This window comes from Nerophis ophidion, linkage group LG18, assembly GCF_033978795.1.
Source record: "Nerophis ophidion isolate RoL-2023_Sa linkage group LG18, RoL_Noph_v1.0, whole genome shotgun sequence".
NCBI lineage: Eukaryota > Metazoa > Chordata > Actinopteri > Syngnathiformes > Syngnathidae > Nerophis > Nerophis ophidion.
In genome coordinates this window covers 50,550,537-50,571,629 of record NC_084628.1, presented here as the reverse complement: position 1 = coordinate 50,571,629, position 21,093 = coordinate 50,550,537, and the positions used below count along the sequence as shown (strand labels likewise).

At 40.4% G+C, this 21,093-nt stretch overlaps 2 protein-coding genes across 3 annotated transcripts in view; both read right to left on the bottom strand.

The window, feature by feature from the left end:
• LOC133537310 (oocyte zinc finger protein XlCOF22-like) overlaps positions 1-21,093 on the bottom strand; it is a 340,825-nt gene that overhangs the window by 11,974 nt on the left and 307,758 nt on the right. The window contains exons 1-2 of one of the 2 annotated variants that reach the window (XM_061878340.1): positions 2,813-3,228; positions 1,206-1,436 (exon numbers count right to left, since the gene is read on the bottom strand). The exons of the other annotated variant lie outside the window; for it this stretch is intronic. Coding sequence (XP_061734324.1) covers positions 1,206-1,436; positions 2,813-2,915 — 334 coding nt within the window. The 5' untranslated portion in view covers positions 2,916-3,228. Of the gene's footprint in view, positions 1-1,205; positions 1,437-2,812; positions 3,229-21,093 lie in introns of those variants that run through there. 2 annotated transcript variants of the gene reach the window in all.
• Positions 15,833-21,093, bottom strand: part of LOC133537307 (oocyte zinc finger protein XlCOF6.1-like) — a 275,459-nt gene continuing 270,198 nt past the window's right edge. Inside the window, exon 4 of the mRNA XM_061878335.1 lies at positions 15,833-16,533. Within this exon, the coding sequence (XP_061734319.1) occupies positions 16,496-16,533 (38 nt within the window). The 3' untranslated portion in view covers positions 15,833-16,495. The remainder of the gene's footprint in view (positions 16,534-21,093) is intronic.

Genomic DNA, 21,093 nt, shown 5'->3' with positions numbered 1-21,093 from the left:
GCCCCCACTTTTTTACCTGTATGTATCTCACCTTTTTTGCAAGGGGCGCCGCAAGTTGGCAGACCCGTCAGCGATCCTGTTCTGTCTCCCTAGAATGTTTGTCTGACCTTGAATGGGATTCTGCTGAACATTTTAATTTCCCCTCGGGGGTTAATAAAAATGTGTCTGATTCTGATGTTTAACATCAACAAAACATAGCTAATTAGTAAAAATAAACTACATTAATTCATCTCTCAACGGTGTTGAGACATTGCTGGACACCGGAGTAGTAACTAAATCCAAATAAAAAATGATTTTATTTTTTTAAGATATCTGGCTTGTATTTTCAGTAGGGATGTAAATTTATAGATTCATGGATATGATACCCTAATAAATATTCCTTATCGATACCAGTATTTATCAGTACTCTTGTCGGTACTACATGTCATTTGTGGAAATAAAAACCTGGAAAAAAGGCATTTTAAATAGCATTTCTATTAGCACAAGAGTTTGAACACCTCCAACATGATGTTCTGTAACATTTTAAAGCAGGGAAGTCTTTTATCAGCAGCTGTTTATTTGAAGTCTTAAATAGATGGATCGATAGTACTTCATTGATTCCTTCAGGAGAGTTCCTTCAGGAAAATTTAAAGAAGTCAACTATGTGTGCAGTGCAAGGTGAAATGCAGTTATGTCATCTTCTTCTCAATAACACACACATCAAACTTTGGTTGCTTCCTTATTTGTCATTATTTAAAGCTGATTGTAATGTGTTGCAGCGGCAGCTGAACTCAGTGTGAAAATGTATCATAGTTACGTCAGTCAGCTGGAATTAAAAATACAAATAGTTGTGCCGTTAGTCCAGAATCTTCACGGTCCTCATGGACAACATAATTAGGAACCAGTACTAAAAAAATGGTACTTGGTGTACATCTCTTATCTTCACCACTAAACCTTTGAAATATGCTGACATATGTGCTGCTAAGGTAAATAAACAGTAGCCATATTGAATGTTTGCCTTCATTTGACCACGTGAGGTAAGGAGGACGGCCTCTAGGTCACATGGTTACACCCCAGCAATTACACTGTTGATGATTGATGAGCAATCATTTTTAAATGGTGGTGTTAAAAAGTAAACATATCTTCATCTTTAGTGATAAATGTGGCCCCCGGATGAACATGTGTCACAAACATTGTATTAGATGATATGTGGATGTTGTGCTTACTTGGACTGTGATGAAGCTGTGAGGACTCAGGTGGTTTGTCTTCATGCTCTTCAGTCTTCACAGAGACAACAGTCAGTGGAAACTTGCTGACATCAGCCTCCTCCTGCCCTACAGGACACTCTCCCCCCTCTTCCTCTTTAAAATGTGAGGGCTGTGGATACTTTACAGTGAAACTGTCCCCCTGCAGATGAGGGAGACATTCTTCTTGGTGTCCAATCAGCTGATGGATGTCTACAGGACACAAACAAAACACATTTTAACTCCTACATGCTGAATATTAAATTGTACATGAAATATAGGGCTGTGGCTATTGAAAATGTTATTAATCAAGTGCTCTACTGGAAATTTTCCGATTAGTTGAGTAACTGAATAAAACAGTGTTGCTTGGTTAAAGACAAATTTAAGCGACTATAAAACATTTCACTTAATAATGAACGGCCAATTGGTTTGAGATGGTATGAGATCAAAATGTTATCTTTAGAGCAGGCTTTGTTTTTTTGCCAATCACAGCCACGTTAAAAAGTCAAAGTACCAATGATTGTCACACACACACTAGGTGTGGGGAGATTATTTCCTGCATTTGGCCCATCACCCATGATCACACCCTGGGAGGTGAGGGGAGCAGTGAGCAGCAGCGGTGGCCATGCCCGGGAATAACTTTTATGGTGATTAAACCCCAATTACAACCCTTGATGCTGAGTGCAAGGCAGAGAAGTAATGGGTCCCATTTTTATAGTATTGGTTGGGGTTTGAACTCACAACCTACCGATCTCAGGGAGGGTGCACCGACATGAAGGAAATAACAGGTCAGTATGCTTTGACACACATATATAACTTGTCAAACCTGCCAGCTATCAGGCTAGGTTTACAGCGTCAGTCACCATGGTAACTGACTCTGACTTTGTCTTACCTCTCTTATTTTTGGAGGTAAAACTCTCGAGCTTTACATACTCAGGACTTTGCACTTAACCTGCTCTCTGGAATATTCCCCTGGTGACTGTGTGAGTTTTGTGTAAACTTGTTGATACACATTGTTACAAACATCAAACTCTCATAAATATTGTGTGTCTGACACTGTCTCGTTTTTATGAAGAACATAAAACAATTCACGGTGGCAGAGGGGTTAGTGCGTCTGCCTCACAATACCAAGTTCCTGCAGTCCTGGGTTCAAATCCAGGCTTGGGATCTTTCTGTGTGGAGTTTGCATGTTCTCCCCGTGAATGCGTGGGTTCCCTCCGGGTACTCCGGCTTCCTCCCACTTCCAAAAACATGCACCTGGAGATAGGTTGATTGGCAACACTAAATTGGCCCTAGTGTGTGAATGTGAGTGTTAATGTTGTTCGTCTATCTGTGTTGGCTCTGCGATGAGGTGGCGACTTGTCCAGGGTGTACCCCGCCTTCCGCCCGATTGTAGCTGAGATAGGCGCCTGCGCCCCCCGCGACCCCAAAAGGGAATAAGCGGTAGAAAATGGATGGATGGATGGATAAAACAATTAGTGCATCATCCTCACATAACAATTAATCTTCCTACAGACAATCTATTTAGGAATAGTGTTAATAATGAAATATAAAGTTAGTAAAGATGTGAGAGTAAGAAGTAAACAAACCTGTTCTGTGTAACACAACTTGATGTTTTTCATGTTGTCGCTCCTTCTCCTCTTTTGTTGGATAAAGTTCCTCCTCGTACTCTGCTGTCGTTCTTTGGCACATTTTCACACAATCACAACACTTTACACTCACACTTGATCTCTACTTAGTGATGTGTTTTGATCACTTCCGCCTCTCTTTGTTAGCAGCTAACAAGCTAAGCTAACTAGCAGGCTAAGCTAGCTCGAGAAGCATCAAAGTGCGCTCAGACTAATATAACCGGATGCAAACAGTTATTAACGATGTTTACTCTATTTACTAGAGTGTAATAAAGGACATATATGTGTACATGGAGGCACAGATTAAGAACACTGAACTGTGACGACTGCAATAACGTCTTCACCGTCAGACGCCATCTTGCTTTATTCTCGCCGTGTTTGGTTCGCGCGCAGTGTTGTCAGATCTCGCGAGACAAATAAGTAAGCAGCTATTTTCCAAATCTCGCGAGAGAAATAAGTAAAACCAGCTTTCCGCCACCGGTAAAAATATTTTATTATATACTATTTACTTATTATGAAAATAAAAGTAAAATTGTCCATTTCAAATTTTCATAGTAAAGACATAAAACTTATTTCCGTATAAAAATGTCAATATTTAAAAATATATTCAAACAAAAGTAGCATAAGGAATGACAAAAAAGAAACAAAATTAATATTACATTAATGATATTATTTTCGTTTTTGATGTTAATCGTTTTTATAATGTAATTTAGAATGTGGGAGGTTTTCATGTTCTTTTCAAATTTCCTTTGAATAGAATAGAATAGAATAGAGTTTTATTGTCATTATTGCAGTGAACAGGTTCAAAGAACAACAAAATTGGAGCAGATCCCCTAAGGTGCATGTACAATATGGTAATATAAATAGTACAAAAAAAAGGTAGATAGAAATAAGAGATGTATCTATATATGTATATATATCCACACAGATGCATACATGCATGCATATGAATATATATACACACATGCATATAACAATATTGCTTATTACAGTCCGAAAAAATTGAAAGAAATTAAAAACATGACACATGAGGACATGAAGGACATATTGTGCTACTATGGCTCTTGGGTAAAAGCTGATTTTTAGTGAATTTGTACCAGCTTTTAGCACCCTATGGCGTCTGCCCGAGGGTGGTATTATATATATTATATCCATCTATCGATTGATAGATAGATAGATAGATAGATCTATCTCTCTTTCCATTTTCTACCGCTTATTCCCTTTTGGGGTCGCGCGGGGTGGGGCTGGGAGGGGGGGTGCTGGTGCCTATCTCAGCTACAATTGGGCGGAAGGCGGCGTACACCCTGGACAAGTCCCCACCTTATCGCAGGACCAACACAGATAGACAGACAACATTCACACTCACACTCACACACACACTAGGGCCAATTTAGTGTTGCCAATCAACCTGTCGCCAGGTGCATGTCTTTGGAGGTGGGAGGGGCCTATCCCCAGGTGCATGTCTTCTGAAGTGGGAGGAAGCCGGAGTACCTGGAGGGAACCCACGCATTCACGGGGAGGACATGCAAACTCCACACAGAAAAATCCCGAGCCCGGGATTGAACCCTCACTACTCAGGACTTTCGTATTGTGACACAGACGCACTAACCCCTCTGCCACCGTGCTGCCAGATATAGATGTATAGATATAATATATGTAATGCCAATTGAAATTTAAAGAGGACATGAAAACCTCCTACATTCTAAAATACATTATGAAAACAAATGATCATCAAAAACAAAAATAATATCATAAGTGTAATATTTATTTTGTTTCTTTTTTTCTTTCCTTATGCTACTGTTGTTTCAATACATTGTTAAATATTTGAATATTTTTACGAAAATAAGTTGTATGTCTTTGTTTTGAAAATTTAAATGGACAATGTAGATCATTTGGTGAAATGACTGTTTTGTTGTTGTTTGTGGTTACCCGTAGGAAGAACTGTGCCGAGCTGCATGAATAAGTTGGCTTTAATTAAGACTTCAGCAGGACAGTAATTGTACATAAGAACTGCATGAGAGGGTGGTAGTAACTGACTCCTCGATGTGCACACCCTGGTGGTGTGTTCGAGAATTACAACAAGAAAACAGCTGCAAAAAACAAAATCTGTACAAAAAATGCTGCAAGTCAAAGCCACAGAGTCAGTCCAAGTTTACCACAAACAAGCTATGGACAGTCTGTGCATGATGTGCCAGTGGATCAACACAGCCAAAGTGAAAATGACACATTCTACGTGGATGGCTTGGAAATAGAAAATTGCATTGACTCTGTAAATCCACAACAAAGAGACCAAGATGAAGGATTTGTCACAGTGTGCATAAACGACATGCCAACCGAAATGAAAGTGGATACAGGTGCTAAATGCAATGTAATGTCACTGAAGACTTTCAATAGAGTAAACAGCGGCGTGAAACTCGCCAAACAACACAGAAGCACAAATTTGGTGGCTTACGGAGGAGCCAAAATCGAGACACAAGGTGAAGCTATGCTGACATGCTTTTTAAAGGGACAGCGCCACTTACTGCCATTTTTCACAGTGGATAGAATGTGACATCACTGTTGGGCTTCCGTGCATGCCTGCGTACGGGGCTAGTCGAGTTGAGTCCCGATGTGCACCATGTCACCACAGAGAACACTGGAGAGTTCAGCGCACGGATCCTCACACAATACCAAGATATTTTCAGTGAAGAGCTCGGAGAACTACCAGTTGTTTACACAATGACAGTGGACCCCAATGTGCCGCCAGTTGTTAGGCCGGCCCACCGCATCCCAGTAGCGATGCAAGACTGTGTGAAAGCTGAACTTAAACGCATGGAAAGCATAGACGTTATTACTTCAGTCACCGAACCAACAGCTTGGGTGTCATCCATGGTCGCTGGGCACACAAAAGTCAAATCAGAAATCAGATTGTGCATCAACCCCAAAGATTTAAAGGCCTACTGAAATGAGATTTTCTTATTTAAACGGGGATAGCAGGGCCATTCTATGTGTCATACTTGATCATTTCGCGATATTGCCATATTTTTGCTGAAAGGATTTAGTAGTGATCATCCACGATAAATTTTGCAACTTTCGGTGCTAAGAGAAATGCCAGAAGTCGCAGACGATGACGTCACATGTTTGATGGCTCCTCACATATTCACATTGTTTTTAATGGGAGCCTCCAACAAAAAGTGCTATCCGGACCGAGAAAACAACAATTTTCCCATTAATTTGAGCGAGGATAAAAGATTCGTGTTTGGGGATATTGATGGCGACGGACTAGAAAAAAATAATTAAAAAAAAGTTTTTAAAAAAAAACGTGATTGCATTGGGACGGATTCCGAAGTTTTTTGACATATTTACTAGGTTAATTCTAGGAAATCCCTTATCTTTCTATTGTGTTGCTAGTGTTTTAGTGAGTTAAATAGTACCTGATAGTCGGAAGGGTGTCTCCACGACTGTCTTGATGCGCAGTGTCTCAGGGGAGTCGACGGCAGCTATGGATGGCACAAGCTCAGCTTTTCTCCGGTAAGAACTGACTTTTTAACCACAATTTTCTCACCGAAACCTGCTGGTTGACGTGTGGTCGGGATCCATGTTCTCTTGACCGCACTCTGATCCATAGGAAAGTTTCAGCTCCAGGATTTTTAAACAAGGAATCACTGTGTGTTTGTGTGGCTAAAAGCTAAAGCTTCCCAACTCCATCTTTCTACTGTGACTTCTCCAATATTAATTGAACAAATTGCAAAAGATTCAGCAACACAGATGTCCAAAAAAAACTGTATAATTATGCCGTAAAAGCAGACGACTTTTAGCTGTGTGTGTGTGTGCAGCGCTCATACTTCCTAAAAACCTGTGACGTCTTGCGTACACGTCATCATTACACAACGTTTCGAAGACGAAACTCCCGGGAAATTTTAAATTGCAATTTAGTAAACTAAAAAGGCCGTATTGGCATGTGTTGCAATGTTAATATTTCATCATTGATATATAAACTATCAGACTGCGTGGTGGCTAGTAGTGGCTTTCAGTAGGCCTTTAAATGAAGCACTAAAACGGCCCCACCACCCCATGAGAAGTGTGGAGGAGGTAGCAGCACAAATGTTTTCAGTGCTAGATGCAAAAAATTCATTCTGGCAGATCCGCCTGGACAAGAAGTCCTCAATGAAGACAACATTCAGTACTCCTTTTGGACGTTACAGATTCCTTCGCATTAACTCAGCAAGCGAAGTATTCCAGCGCACAATGGATCAGCTCTTTGCTGGATATCCATGCTCAGTCATTGTCGATGACATCATCATCGGAGGCCGTGATGTGGCGGAGCATGACGCCAACCTAAAAAAGGTGCTAGAACGTGTGAAGGAAATAAACCTCAAACTCAACCCGCAGAAATGCAAATTTCGACTTGACTAAGTATGCTACGTTGGTCATATCTTCACAAGTAAAGGTGTGAAAGCTGACCCCTCCAAAACTGCTGCTATCAGAGACATGCCAGTCCCCACAGATGTCACTTCACTTCTACGTTTCCTGGGAATGGTTAACTATCTTGGCAAGCACATTCCAAACCTCAGTGACATCGCAACGCCACTGAGGAAGCTGACTCACAAAGAGACCGCATGGTGCTGGTTCCAGCAACACCAAGATGCTTCCGACCGCCTGAAAGCATGTCTCTCCTTTCCACCAGTATTGGCCTACTAAGATGTCAAAGAGCCAGTCAGGCTGACCTGTGAGGCGTCATGCTTTGGACTAGGAGCTGCCTCATGCAAAATGGAAGGCCAGTAGCCTTTGCATCCCGCACCCTTACAGAAACAGAAAGTCAATACCCTCAAATTGAGAAGGAGCTTCTAGCTGTTGTGTTTGCATGCACCAAGTTCAGAGACTATGTGTACGGCAAGGCCACCACAGTAGAAACTGACCACCAACCGTTGGGGACTATCTTGAAGAAACCAATTCACAATGCCCCGGCCCGTCTTCAGCGGATGCTGCTACGCTTGCAAAGCTATGACATAAGCCTAATCTACAAAAAAGGAAAGCACATGTACTTGGCTGACACTCTTTCAAGAGCCCCTAATGCAACAGACAGTGAGAGCCCATCTGACAGTAGTTCTTTCGACGTCATGTCGGTGAGCTACATTTCTACAGCCCGCCTGGGAGAGCTCAAGAAGCACATGGAGGAGGTTGAAGTAATGCAGACTCAGTGTAGTTATCCAGCGTAGATGGCTTGCCAGAAAGACTCAGCTGCAGCCTGCCATTGAAGTTTTCTTCCCCTACAGAGACGAACTCACTGTGGAAGATGGAATTGTCATGAAAGGGCAGAAAGCAGTCATTCCAACGTCACTACAAAAAGAGTACATTAAGATTGTACACAAAGGTCACCCAGGCATTGAAGCGACCAAACGCAGAGCAAGAGGTATCATCTTTTGGCCATCAATGTCACGAGACATCACTAAAGAACTACTTTTTTGCACAGTGTGCAACAGCACAAAACCACATCAGCAGAAAGAACCACTTCATCTCCATCCAGTTCCAGACCTTCCGTGGTCCACAGTTGCTACAGACATTTTTGAATGGCGTGGACAACACTACCAGGTGATAGTGGATTCCTATTCTGGATGGTTTGAAATTGACCTTCTACAAAACATCACAGCGACAGCTGTAATTTCCAAAATGAAAAGACATTTTTCATTGCACGGTACACCACACACACTGCTATCTGATATTGCAAGACAGTACAAGTGTGAGCAATTCAGAAAATTTGCTGAAGAGCAGGACTTCATCCACACCACCAGTAGCCCAGAGTTTCCCAAGTCGAATGGACTCGCGGAAAGAGCTGTCAGGAGTGACAAGCAACTGATGGAGAAATCCCACCGGGACAAAACTGATGTCTTCCTAAACCTCCTGAACCTCAGAAACATTCCCCGAGATGCAGACCTTGGTTCCCCTGCCGAACGTTTAATATCAAGACTAACGCGTGCAGCTATCCCAGTGTGTACCAGACTACTACAGCCAACAGCAAAAGACTCAACACAAGTACACGCTCGACTAGTCGACAAGAGAACTACAGTGAAATGTCACTACGACAAGTCAAGTCGCCCACTGACTCCCTTGGCAGAAGGGCAAGTGATCCGTATGCAGACTCCTGCTGGACATGACCGACTTGGAATAGTGGAAAAGTCGTGCGAAGAGCCACGTTCCTACATCATCCAGTCCGATGGGAGAAGATACAGGAGGAATCGTCGCCACATCGTCCCGGTTCAAGAACAACCACCAACACCGTTCCAGAACGGCGAAGCAGACTCTCAGGATGGTAGACATACCATGGTGGACTTGGTCCCTCCCACACCACTGAGAGAAAAGACAGTGATTAGGCAAACGGAAAGTAAATCACCAATTCGACCCAGATTCACGACGCAGACTGACACAGCTTACACAACACGTGCAGGTCGAGTTTGCAGACCCAATCCAAAGTATGTGCAGTAAGAAAAGAAAAATGCACGTGTGATTTATTTTGAGATAGTATTTTTCTAGCTGTTCTATAATTTGTTTAGATATTCCATAGAGATGGTGAATTGTTTGTACTCACCCTACACAGTTAAGAGATTTGATCTCAGTTACATATCAATCAATCAATCAATGTTTACTTATATAGCCCTAAATCACTAGTGTCTCAAAGGGCTGCACAAACCACAACACAAACCACTACGACATCCTCGGTAGGCCCACATAAGGGCAAGGAAAACTCACACCCAGTGGGACGTCGGGGACAATGATGACTATGAGAACCTTGGAGAGGACGAAAGCAATGGATGTCGAGCGGGTCTCACATGATACTGTGAAAGTTCAATCCATAATGGATCCAACACAGCAGCAAGAGTCCCGTTCACAGCAGGAAACCATCCCAAGCGGAGGCGGATCAGCAGCGCAGGGATGTCCCAAGCCGATACACAGGAGGGCGGTCCATCCTGGGTCCCGACTCTGGATGAGCGGTTCATCCTGGGTCTGGAGAGCCACTACGTCATCCATGGCCACCGGATCGGACCGGAATCCCTCCACAAGGGAGAGTGGGACATAGGAGAAAAAGAAAATAAACGGCAGATCAACTGGTCTAAAAAGGGAGTCTTTAAATTCCAGAGTATACAGATGAGTTTTAAGGTGAGACTTAAATGCTTCTACTGAGGTGGCATCTCAAACTGTTACCGGGAGGGCATTCCAGAGTACTGGAGCCCGAACGGAAAACGCTCTATAGCCCGCAGACTTTTTTTGGGCTTTGGGAATCACTAATAAGCCGGAGTCTTTCTAACGCAGATTTCTTGCCGGGACATATGGTACAATACAATCGGCAAGATAGGATGGAGGTAGACCGTGTAGTATTTTATACGTAAGTAGTAAAACCTTAAAGTCACATCTTAAGTGCACAGGAAGCCAGTGCAGGTGAGCCAGTATAGGTATATATGTATGTATATATGTATATAAAGGTATATATAGTATAGGTATATATGTATATATATATGTATATAAAGGTATATACAGTATAGGTATATATGTATGTATATATGTATATAAAGGTATATACAGTACAGGCGTAATGTGATCAAACTTTCTTGTTCTGGTCAAAAGTCTAGCAGCCGCATTTTGTACCAACTGTAATCTTTTAATGCTAGACATGGGGAGACCCGAAAATAATACGTTACAGTAGTCGAGGCGAGACGTAACAAACTCATGGATAATGATCTCAGCGTCTTTAGTGGACAGAATGGAGTGAATTTTAGCGATATTACGGACATGAAAGAAGGCCGTTTTAGTAACGCTTTTAATGTGTGGCTAAAAGGAGAGAGTTGGGTCGAAGATAACACCCAGATTCTTTACAGAGTCGCCTTGTTTAATTGTTTGGTTGTCAAATGTTAAAGTTGTATTATTAAAAAGAGGTCGGTGTCTAGCAGGACCGATAATCAGCATTTCCGTTTTTTTGGCGTTGAGTTGCAAAAAGTTAGCGGACATCCATTGTTTAATTTCATTAAGACACGCCTCCAGCTGACTACAATCCGGCGTGTTGGTCAGTTTTAGGGGCATGTGGATATTCATTTCACTTATCTTCTTTTGTTTTTTTTAAGGACGCTTAACTAAAAGGGAAGGATGTAGATGATTTGGTAAAATGACTGTTTTGTTGTTGTAATTCTAGAACACACCACCAGGGTGTGCACATCGAGGAGTCAGATACTACCACCCTCTCATGCAGTGCGTACTAGAGATGCGCGGATAGGCAATTATATCACCCGCAACCACATCACTAAAGTCGTCATCCACCCGCAATCCACCCGAACCAACATTTCATCAAAGCCACACCCACCCGCCCGTTGTTATATATCTAATATAGACGATGCAAGGCATTAGTGAGGTTAGAAATAGCACAGACACAATGGCTTTCTTGAACTGATTTATTAAAAGAATTATTTTCCATTCAAATTCACCGTGAAAACTGTAATAAATAAAGCAGGTTACAAACGTAAAAATAATAACATGCACAGCATGTGGATCAAACATTTTACTAAGTAAAAAACCAACAATTGACAAATACCTCGTTGGCCACACCCGGAAGTAGCTTCCTTACATCCGTCGACGGACCAAACGAGACACTTCAAAATAAAAGTATGCCCACATACTGTTTCAAAGAGTGCTGCTCGTTTTTCGTATGTGGGTAACAACATTTAACTATTTATAAATGGTTGATTTCTATAGGCTAGTAAGGTAAAGTGTTGTAGCTGACAAGTTTGGGCTACTTTGCTTCTGCAGCCTTCATGAGAGGTGTCACGTGATGTTAGCGTGACGTTGTCTGTGACGTGATGTATGGATTGTACCATCAAGAGTTGTCAGGTACAACACTTTACCTACTAGCCTGTATAAACCAACCATTTATAAATACACGTCAGTAGGCTAAATGAACCTCTTCAACATAACATTTAACTATGTATAATGTAGCGGCTGGCTACGAGGTGTTAAACAATGACTTTGGCTGGGGGGCGGGACTTCCGGGAGAGATAGAGAAGTGACGTTTTCGACAGGAAGTGAGAGTTCGCGTTGTCCAGGGAAAAGCGTTAGAGACATGAGAGCTGTTGTGTGGTTGTATTACATCTTGTGCAATAAAGACAAGACAAACGAAGAAGTTTTTTTGAGCCTACATTCCTGGGATTATTCCAATATATATTTCCGAATTGGTTCAACCGCCACCCGCCCGAATCTATTTAAAATCTATCTTTTCGTCATGTCACCCGCCCGACCCGCGGTTTATCCGCGGACTCCGCGGTTGTGACCGCAAACCGCGCATCTCTAGTGCGTACGTACAATTGCTGTCCTGCTGAAGACTTAATTAAAGCCAACTTATTCATGCAGCTCGACATAGTTCTTCCTACGGGTAACCACAAACAACAACACATGGCAACAAAAGTGGGTGACATCGTTATCACCAGGAAAGATGAGATCACCTACCTAGGTTCCATTCTAGAGGCTAATCATTCCTGTGATAAAATGGCAACCAAGGTCATCAAAAAGGTCAACCAAAGAACGAGATTCCTCTACAGAATCTCCTCTCTGGTCAACAAAAGCACCTTGAAGATTCTAGCGGGAACTCTCATTCAACCCTTTTTTGATTACGCTTGCACCTCCTGATACTCCAGCACCTCCAAAACTCTCAAATCTAGACTCCGGACATCCCAGAACAAGCTAGTCCGGTCACTTTTAGACCTCCACGCCAGATCACACCTCACTCCAACCCACTTCTCCAAAGTGGGCTGGCTCAGGGTGGAGGACAGAGTAAAACAACTTGCACTGAGCCTAGTCTATAAAATCCGCGACACCTCCCTGATACCGAAGTACATGTCCAACTACTTCCTGACCGCCATAACCACAACACCAGGGGGAGCTCCACAAACCACGTTAAACCCAGATTCCGATCTAACAAAGGTCTTAACTCATTCTCTTTCTATGCCACATAAATGTGGAATGCACTCCCAACAGGTGTAAAAGTAAGTGCATCTCTATCCTCCTTCAAAACCGCTCTAAAACAACACCTCCAGGCAACTTCAACCCTTTACTAATACCCTCCTCCATTCACATCCCATCTCCCGGATTATAAATAACCTAATGTAAATAATCAAATGTTCTTCTAATGTATATACTTGTTCTTATGCTATCTGAACTCACTATGTTCTCTGGTAGCTGTACATGTCCTACCAAGTAAGACCTACACTGTTTCAATGTCCACATTTCTCTGTTGATGCAATTGTTGATGACTGAAGTACTGATATCAACCAAAAATCCGCATCCCACCCCCAGATTGTAAATAATGTAATTAATTCAATGTATATACTATGATGATTAACTTGTGTGATGACTGTATTATGCTGATAGTATATATTTGTACCATGAATTGATTAACATGGACCCCGACTTAAACAAGTTGAAAACTTATTGGGGTGTTACCATTTAGTGGTCAATTGTACGGAATATGTACTGTACTGTGTAATCTACTAATACAAGTATCAATCAATCAATCAATCAATCAATCCATCAATCAATCAATCAAAAATGATATTTCAAATATATAAACCGTATTTTACTTTAAATCATGTATGCATGAAAATAATTAACTAGTACTGTTTTTAATGCACTTATTGTGTTGTCTAATTGTAATAAATGCAGACGAGGTGTGTTCAACGTTGACTCACACAGCGTGCTCATAACCACATTCTAGCTGTCTGCATGGCGACATACGACACCACTTCACGGGGCTACCGCGCATGCTCGTCACTACTGTTGCATGCTGGGTAGTGTAGTTCTTAAACTCCCTAGCTCAAAACATCACAACTATGACTCTTTGGCCCCGCCCCTACGGACGCATGCTTGGAAGATATGCGCTTTGCGGCAAAGTCCTCCTTTTCTCCACACACGCTTCTAAGCCTCGGCACATCTCCTCACATCGCTACTAACTACACTTTATTCATCCTCCGTGTCAGGATAAACTCCACTCGTCTCAGCCACATTTGGAGATTATTAGGCCCGCTTAGCTTGATAGTTGTTTGAGCGCGCCAATTAGCTTAGCATGCTAGTTAACTTAGCATGTTAGCCGCTAACAAAGAGACGCGGATTTGATCAACACATCGCTTAGTTAAGATCAAGTGTGAGTGTAAAGTGTTGTGATTGTGTGAAAATGTGCGAAAGAACGATAGAAAAGTATGAGGAGGAACTTTGTTGTGTGAAAATGTGTGAAAGAACGATAGCAGAGTACAAAGAGGAACTTTCTCGGACAAAAGAAGAGAACGAGAGACTACGTCAACTATTGGAGGCTGTTTTCAAGAAAGCTCAAGTTGTGTTACACAGAACAGGTTTGTTTACTTCTTACTCTCACATTTTTACTAACTTTATATTTCATCATGAACATGACGTGTTTGCAGCAGTCATTTCCATTAGATCAGGGGTGTCCAAACTTTTTCCACAGACTGCCGAACACGGAAAAATTTAAGCATGCAGGGGCCATTTTGATATTTTTCATTTTCCAACCATAACAACATATATGGATTTTTTGGTTTAATCCTTAGGGTTCCTGGGGAGCATAGAGGGTCTCAGTCACTAAAATGTTAAAAATAAGTCAAATTATTATTTTTTTAATTTTATTTAAGGCTTACAGTAAATCTCTATATCAACTTGAAGTTGATATAAAGTAAAACAAATAAGGTTTTGTGCCTTTTCAGTCAAAGACAACTTTGTTTTTTATAGTAAAACTGAAATATGCAGTATTTAGATAGATGGATAGTACTTTATTGATTCCTTCAGGAGAGTTCCTTTATTTAACAATTCAAGCCCTCAAAGATCAATAATGCAGGACACCTTTGATTTTAATTATTTAATATTTTTGAGTAATCACAGTGAAAAGTTAAATAAAATCCTACTAAATATATTTGAGATCCGAAAGGTTCCCCACTCATAAAGTGATGCATTTTTATTAGATTGTTTTTTTTACTTTTAACACTTAAATTTCAAGATAAACTTCCAATATATATTTCGATTTTAAGTTTGAACTATTATTTTGTTTATTTTATGCTCTTTTGTCCAAATTTTGATGTTTTTATATAGCAACCACACAACATATGCAATATTTTTCGACATAAAACATTTTAAAGTGATAACTTTTAAGTAATAAATCATTATAACATAGATTTTTTTGTCCTTTTTTTGAGCAATGGAAAAAAACAAAATAAAGACACAAGAAAAAAAAAACTGCCTGCATGGCAACTTTGTGTCAACATTAACACGTTTTCTCATTATATTTCACTTCATTTCACTTTTTTTAAATGTTTTAATTTTTGCAATACTATCAATTTTGCAATTTTTGCAGAATGTGTGGCGGGTCAGCTGCGGGTCGCAAATGGCTCCCGGGCCGCATTTTGGACACCCCTGCATTAGATAATGTCCAAATAGAGGTGGTTTGGCACACTTATAATTAAAAAAACAAAAATAATGTTGTTTTTCATCAGATATGTAGTAGTATTGTATATGTGGATGGGGGCCCTGCTTTGGTAATAATGTGTACCCCTTTCAGAGATCACATTTAGTTCCACTTCAAACATTCACATGATGGACAATGAGATGAGATGGTATAACGTGAACAGTTGTGGAACCTTTTTACTCGGGGGGGGGGGGGGGGGGGGGGGGTGACGGGATCTCGTTGGAAGCGCGATGTATGAGCAGACGCCGTTTAGGTAAAACAAAATGGTGTCTGCCGATGTAGTTTACAATGTCACTACATCAGTAGTTGTCAAACTTTTTTCACCAAGTACCACCTCAGAAAATACTTGGATTTTCAAGTACCACCATCATGAACAGCAATAAAATACAGTAGCATAGTAGGCCTTAATTATTCATTAAAAACAAGGAGGACACATTATTTAACGAGTATATTTAATAATTTTAAATACTGTTGCATTACACACAGTTTGAACAGTAACACTTTGTTTGCATGTAGGAATTGATTGAATGATTGATTGATACTTTTATTAGTAGATTGCACAGTTCGGTACATATTCCGTACAATTGAACACCCGAATAAGTTTTTCAACTTGTTTAAGTCGGGGTCCACGTTAATCAATTCATGTTAAAAAATGAATTGATTGGAAAATAAAGACTGTACTTAAATATTACATAGTGCACACCAGATATTCAGGTGCGCACCATAGTTTCTAGGATGCAGCTTCCTCAGTTGACCTCTGACCTGGTCCACAGAGATGACTAATGTCTGGTGGAGGAGGAGGAGGAGTAGGGGGTTGCAACCATGGCTGGGGGGGAGAAGAAGAGGGGGTGGCTGTGATGAGGGTTGGGGAGGACATCCCCCACTTCAACCGGTTCTGGTTGAACCGGTTGAAGAAGTTCTTAATCTCATTGGCCCTCTTTATTGTCCCCCCCCTACTGCTCTGGTCTTTGTCTTGTGGCCTGTGATGGTTTTCACACCTTCCCAGACCTCCATCATGTTGTTTTGCTCCAGCTTCTTCTTGTAGCTGTCCTTAGTCTTCCTCACGCGTCCTCTCACCTCCCGCTGTGCTGCTCTCATTGCCTCCCTGTCTCCACTCCTGAAGGCAGCTTTCTTCTTGTTGAGGACAGCTTGAACCTCCTGTGTTACCCAGGGTTTGTCATTAGGGTAGCACTGAACGGTCCTAGCAGGGCAGGTCAGAAGTTGAGGTAATCCGTAAGACAGTGAGTCAGCCCATCAATGTCCTCACCATGTCGAAACTGTGTACTATTTGTCTGTCACAAATTGACATCACACTAAGACGTTCAGTGACAGTTTTCCAATGTTTATCAGTGATGTTTCTTCAGTTATTTTGAATTTTTGTGTAGTATCAATCAATGTTTATTCATCTAGCCCTAAATCACAAATGTCTCAAAGGGCTAAAAAGGCAGTAAAAACCTTTTAAACAAAGTGTTTGCTCGTGACATTTTCTGAAATTTGTAAGTATATTCTTGCTATCGTTTTCAGAATGTATAATATTGTGTTTCAGAGAAATTCTTTGACATTTTTGCCGATGACATCTATTAAACAAGACAGGGAGCAAAGTAATCAAACACAGACAGGATTCAATTTAGCTCATGAGGAGAAACGTCTGGGCTGCAACTTCGTACAGTTTCCCACCACGCTCTGACGAGGGAGTTCCACACGTCCTCGTCTATTTGGGCCTTTTCTGATTACATAGCTGCTTCTAAAGGGAGGGGGGTCGTAAACGGCTGTCACACTCGGTCATAAACAGTTAAAAGAAAAGGTGCCTTGAGCCGCGTCAGGTTTGCTCCCTCTCAGCTTTGTAGATCTCGGGTCAAGAAAAGGTCTTCCTGTGGCTGTCAACAGATCAAAGAAACCGACACCTCCATGTTGCATCCCATCGCAGACAGTGGAGTTTTACAAGCCTTTTGTTTGATAAGATGAAAGACAGTTTTGGTCTTCTCGCAGGGGACCTGAACTCAATGGAACACAAAGTTGTTTTATAACTTATATACAATTATTCTGACAATTCTGTTATTATTGTTAATATTATCTGGAATCAATTATTGGTCGCAGTAAAGTGGCAAATTTGGTAGTTTTTAGCTCTAAAAGAGTATTTCAACAAGTAAACAGTACAGTAGGTACTAGGTTTATATATGTGTAATGCCCATCAGGGTATTCCATTAGAATATGCAGAGAAGAGATGTGCAAATATCAAAATATTACTTGAAATCAATTTTTGGCAGCAGTAAAGTGGTTGTTTTGGTATATTTTAGCTTTGTAAAGGGTATTTCTACAAGTATACAGTAGGTAATTGATTTATATATATGTCATGCCCATAAGAGTATTTAATAAAATATGCAGAGATGAGATGTGTCAGTATCAAAATATTACTTAAAATACATTTTTGGCAGCAGTAATGTGGCCATTTGGGTAGATATTTGCTCTAAAATGGTATTTCAACAAGTAAATAGTACAGTAGGTACTTGATTTTGATATATGTAATGCTCATAAGGGTATTTTAGTAAACTATGCAGAGATGAGATTTGTCAGTATCAAAATATTACTTGAAATCAAATTTTGGCAGCAGCAGAGTGGTTGTTTTGGTATATTTTAGCTTTGTAAAGGGTATTTCTACAAGTATACAGTACAGTAGGTCCTTAATTTATATATGTGTAATGCCCATAAGAGTATTTTAGGAAAATATGCAGAGATGAGATGTATCTATTTCAAACTATTACTTAAAATACATTTTTGGCAGAAACAAAGTGGCCATTTCGGCAGATATTTGCTCTAAAAAGGGTATTTCAACAAGTAAACAGTACAGTAGGTACTTGATATTGATATATGTAATGCTCATAAGGGTATTCTAGTAAAATGCGTGTGTGTAAATATGCGATGTGTGAATATCAAAATATTACATCAAATCCCTTTTTTATTGAAGATTCAAGATAGTTTATTGTCATATGCACAGTTAAACACACAGTTTGCCGTACAATGAAAATCTTACTTTGCTAGTCCACCCTTCAACAAGTCACACGGTACTTAGCTAAAAATAAAAATAAAAATGTATATACAAGACACAGTAAGTAACATAACATTATTGCACATTCTGATTGACAGTCAACAGTATAAATATGGAGGTGACCTTGGGGAACAGCAGCAGTTAAAGTGTTTTTAGTGATCAACGGTGAAACGTGTCTACAGTGATGGTTCACAGTTCGGGGGTGGTCAAGGTAGCTGTCTTTTGTTCAAAAAGACAAAAGTAAAAACGGGGAGTTGGAGGGAGCTAGCATTCAAAAGTTAGCATTCACAAGCCTGATGGCCTGTGGGTAGAAACTGTTTGTCAGTCTGGTAGTCCTGGATTTCAGGCTCCTATATGGTCTGCCTGATGGTAGGAGGCTGAAGAGACCGTGTACTGTCCTTGATGATGATGTGTGCTCTCCTGGTGGCCCTGGTAGACTACATGTCCTGTAGTGAGGGGAAGGCTGCTCCTGATATGTACTGAGCAGTTTTAATCACTCGCTGGAGTGCCTTCCTGTCCTTAGCAGTGCAGTTTCCATACCAGACCGTGATTGAGCTGGTAAGGACACTCTCAAACGTACTTCTATAGAAGTTGCCGAGAATTTTGGGTGGCATGCCAAATTTTCTCAGCCTTCTTAGGAAGTACAGTCGCTGCTGGGCTTTCTTTATTGTTTGTTGGGTGTTGTGATCCCAGGTGAGGTCCTCGCTGATGTGGGTCCCGAGGAATTTACAGGTTTTCACCCTGTCCACCTTTGTCCCCCCTATGTACAGAGGTGTGTACTGTGCACTCCTTCTCCTTGGGTCAATAATCATCTCCTTGGTCTTGTCTGTGTTCAAGGAGAGATTATTGTTCTGACACCAGGCCACCAGTTCCGCTACCTCCCTTCTGTACACTGCCTCAGCTCCCCCGGTGATCAGTCCGACGACCGTAGTATCCTCTGCTAACTTGATGATAGTGGTGTTGTTCTGGGAGGCCACACAGTCGTGTGTGAAGAGGGTGTACAATAGGGGGCTCAGCACGCAGCCTTGGGGGGTCCCAATGCTTAGAACCTTTGTGCCTGATGTCTGGTTGCCGATACTGACTGACTGGGGCCGGTTTGTGAGAAAGTTCAGGACCCAGTCAACAGTGAGGAGTTTAGCTGTGAGTTTTTGTGGGATGACCGTGTTAAAAGTAGAGCTGTAGTCGATGAATAATAGCCTGGCATAGGTGTCCTTGCCCTCTACGTGGGTGAGGGTGGTGTGGATGACGGTGTTGACTGCATCCTCAGTGGACCGGTTCTGCCGGTAGGCAAACTGTAGAGCAGGGGTCACCAACTCGGTGACCGCGGGCACCGGTCGCCTGTAAGGACCAGATAAGTTGCCCGCTGGCCTTTTCGAAAAATAGCTCAAATAGCAGCACTGACCAGTGAGCCGCCTCTATTTTCAAAATTGTATTTATTTACTAGCAAGCTGGTCTCGCTTTGCTTGACCTTTTTAATTCTAAGAGAGACAAAACTCAAATAGAATTTAAAAAATCCAAGAAAATATTTTAAAGACTTGGTCTTCACTTGTTTAAATGCATTCCTTTTTTTTTTTTTTTTTTTTTCGCTTTTTATAACTTTCAGAAAGACAATTTTAGAGAAAATATACAACCTTAAAATTGATTTTAGGATTTTTAAACACATACACCTTTTTACCTTTTAAATTCCTTCCTCTTCTTTCCTGAAAATTTAAATAAATGTTCAAGTATTTTTTTTTAAATTGTAAATCATTTTTATTGTCTGTATTGTATTGTGTTGTAAATATTCATGTTCGAAATAAACTAAAGAAAGAAAGAAAGAAAATAGGAATAATAAATACATTTTAATTTAATTCTTCATTTTAGCTTCTGTTTTTTCGACAAAGAATATTTGTGAAATATCTCTTCAAACTTATTATGATTAAAATTCAAAAAAATGATTCTGGCAAATCTAGAAAAACTGTAGAATCAAGTTTAAATCTTATTTTAAATTATTTTGAATTTCTTTTAAAATGTTTGTTCTGGAAAATCCAGAAGAAATAATGATTTGTCTTTGTTAGAAATATAGCTTGGTCCAATTTGTTATATATTCTAAAAAAGTGCAGATTGAATTTTAACCTATTCAAAACATGTCATCAAAACTCTAAAATTAATATTAATCAGGAACAATGACCAATGATGTTACATAAATTATTTTTTAAATTTTTTCAAAAAGATTAAAATTAGCTTGTTTTTCTCTTCATTTCTTTCAGTTTGAATTTTGAATTTTAAAGAGTCGAAATTGAAGATAAACTATGTTTCAAAATGTAATTTTCATTTTTTTTCGTGTTTTCTCCTCTTTTAAACCGTTCAATTAAGTGTTTTTTTCATCATTTATTCTCTACAAAAAAAACCTTCCGTAAAAGGAAAAAAAATGTACGACGGAATGACAGACAGAAATACCCATTTTTTTATATATTAGTAGATTTATTTATTAAAGGTAAAAAGAGCTAATTGGCTATTTCTGGCTATTTATTTAAGTGTGTATCAAACTGGTAGCCCTTGGCATTAATCAGTACCCAAGAAGTAGCTCTTGGTTTCAAAAAGGTTGGTGACCCCTGCTGTAGAGGGTCCAGTGTGTCTGGGATGGTCTTCTTGATGTGTGACATGACTATCCTCTGGAAGCACTTCATCACTATTGGGGTGAGTGCAACAGACAGGTCACAGTGTTTTTCTTTG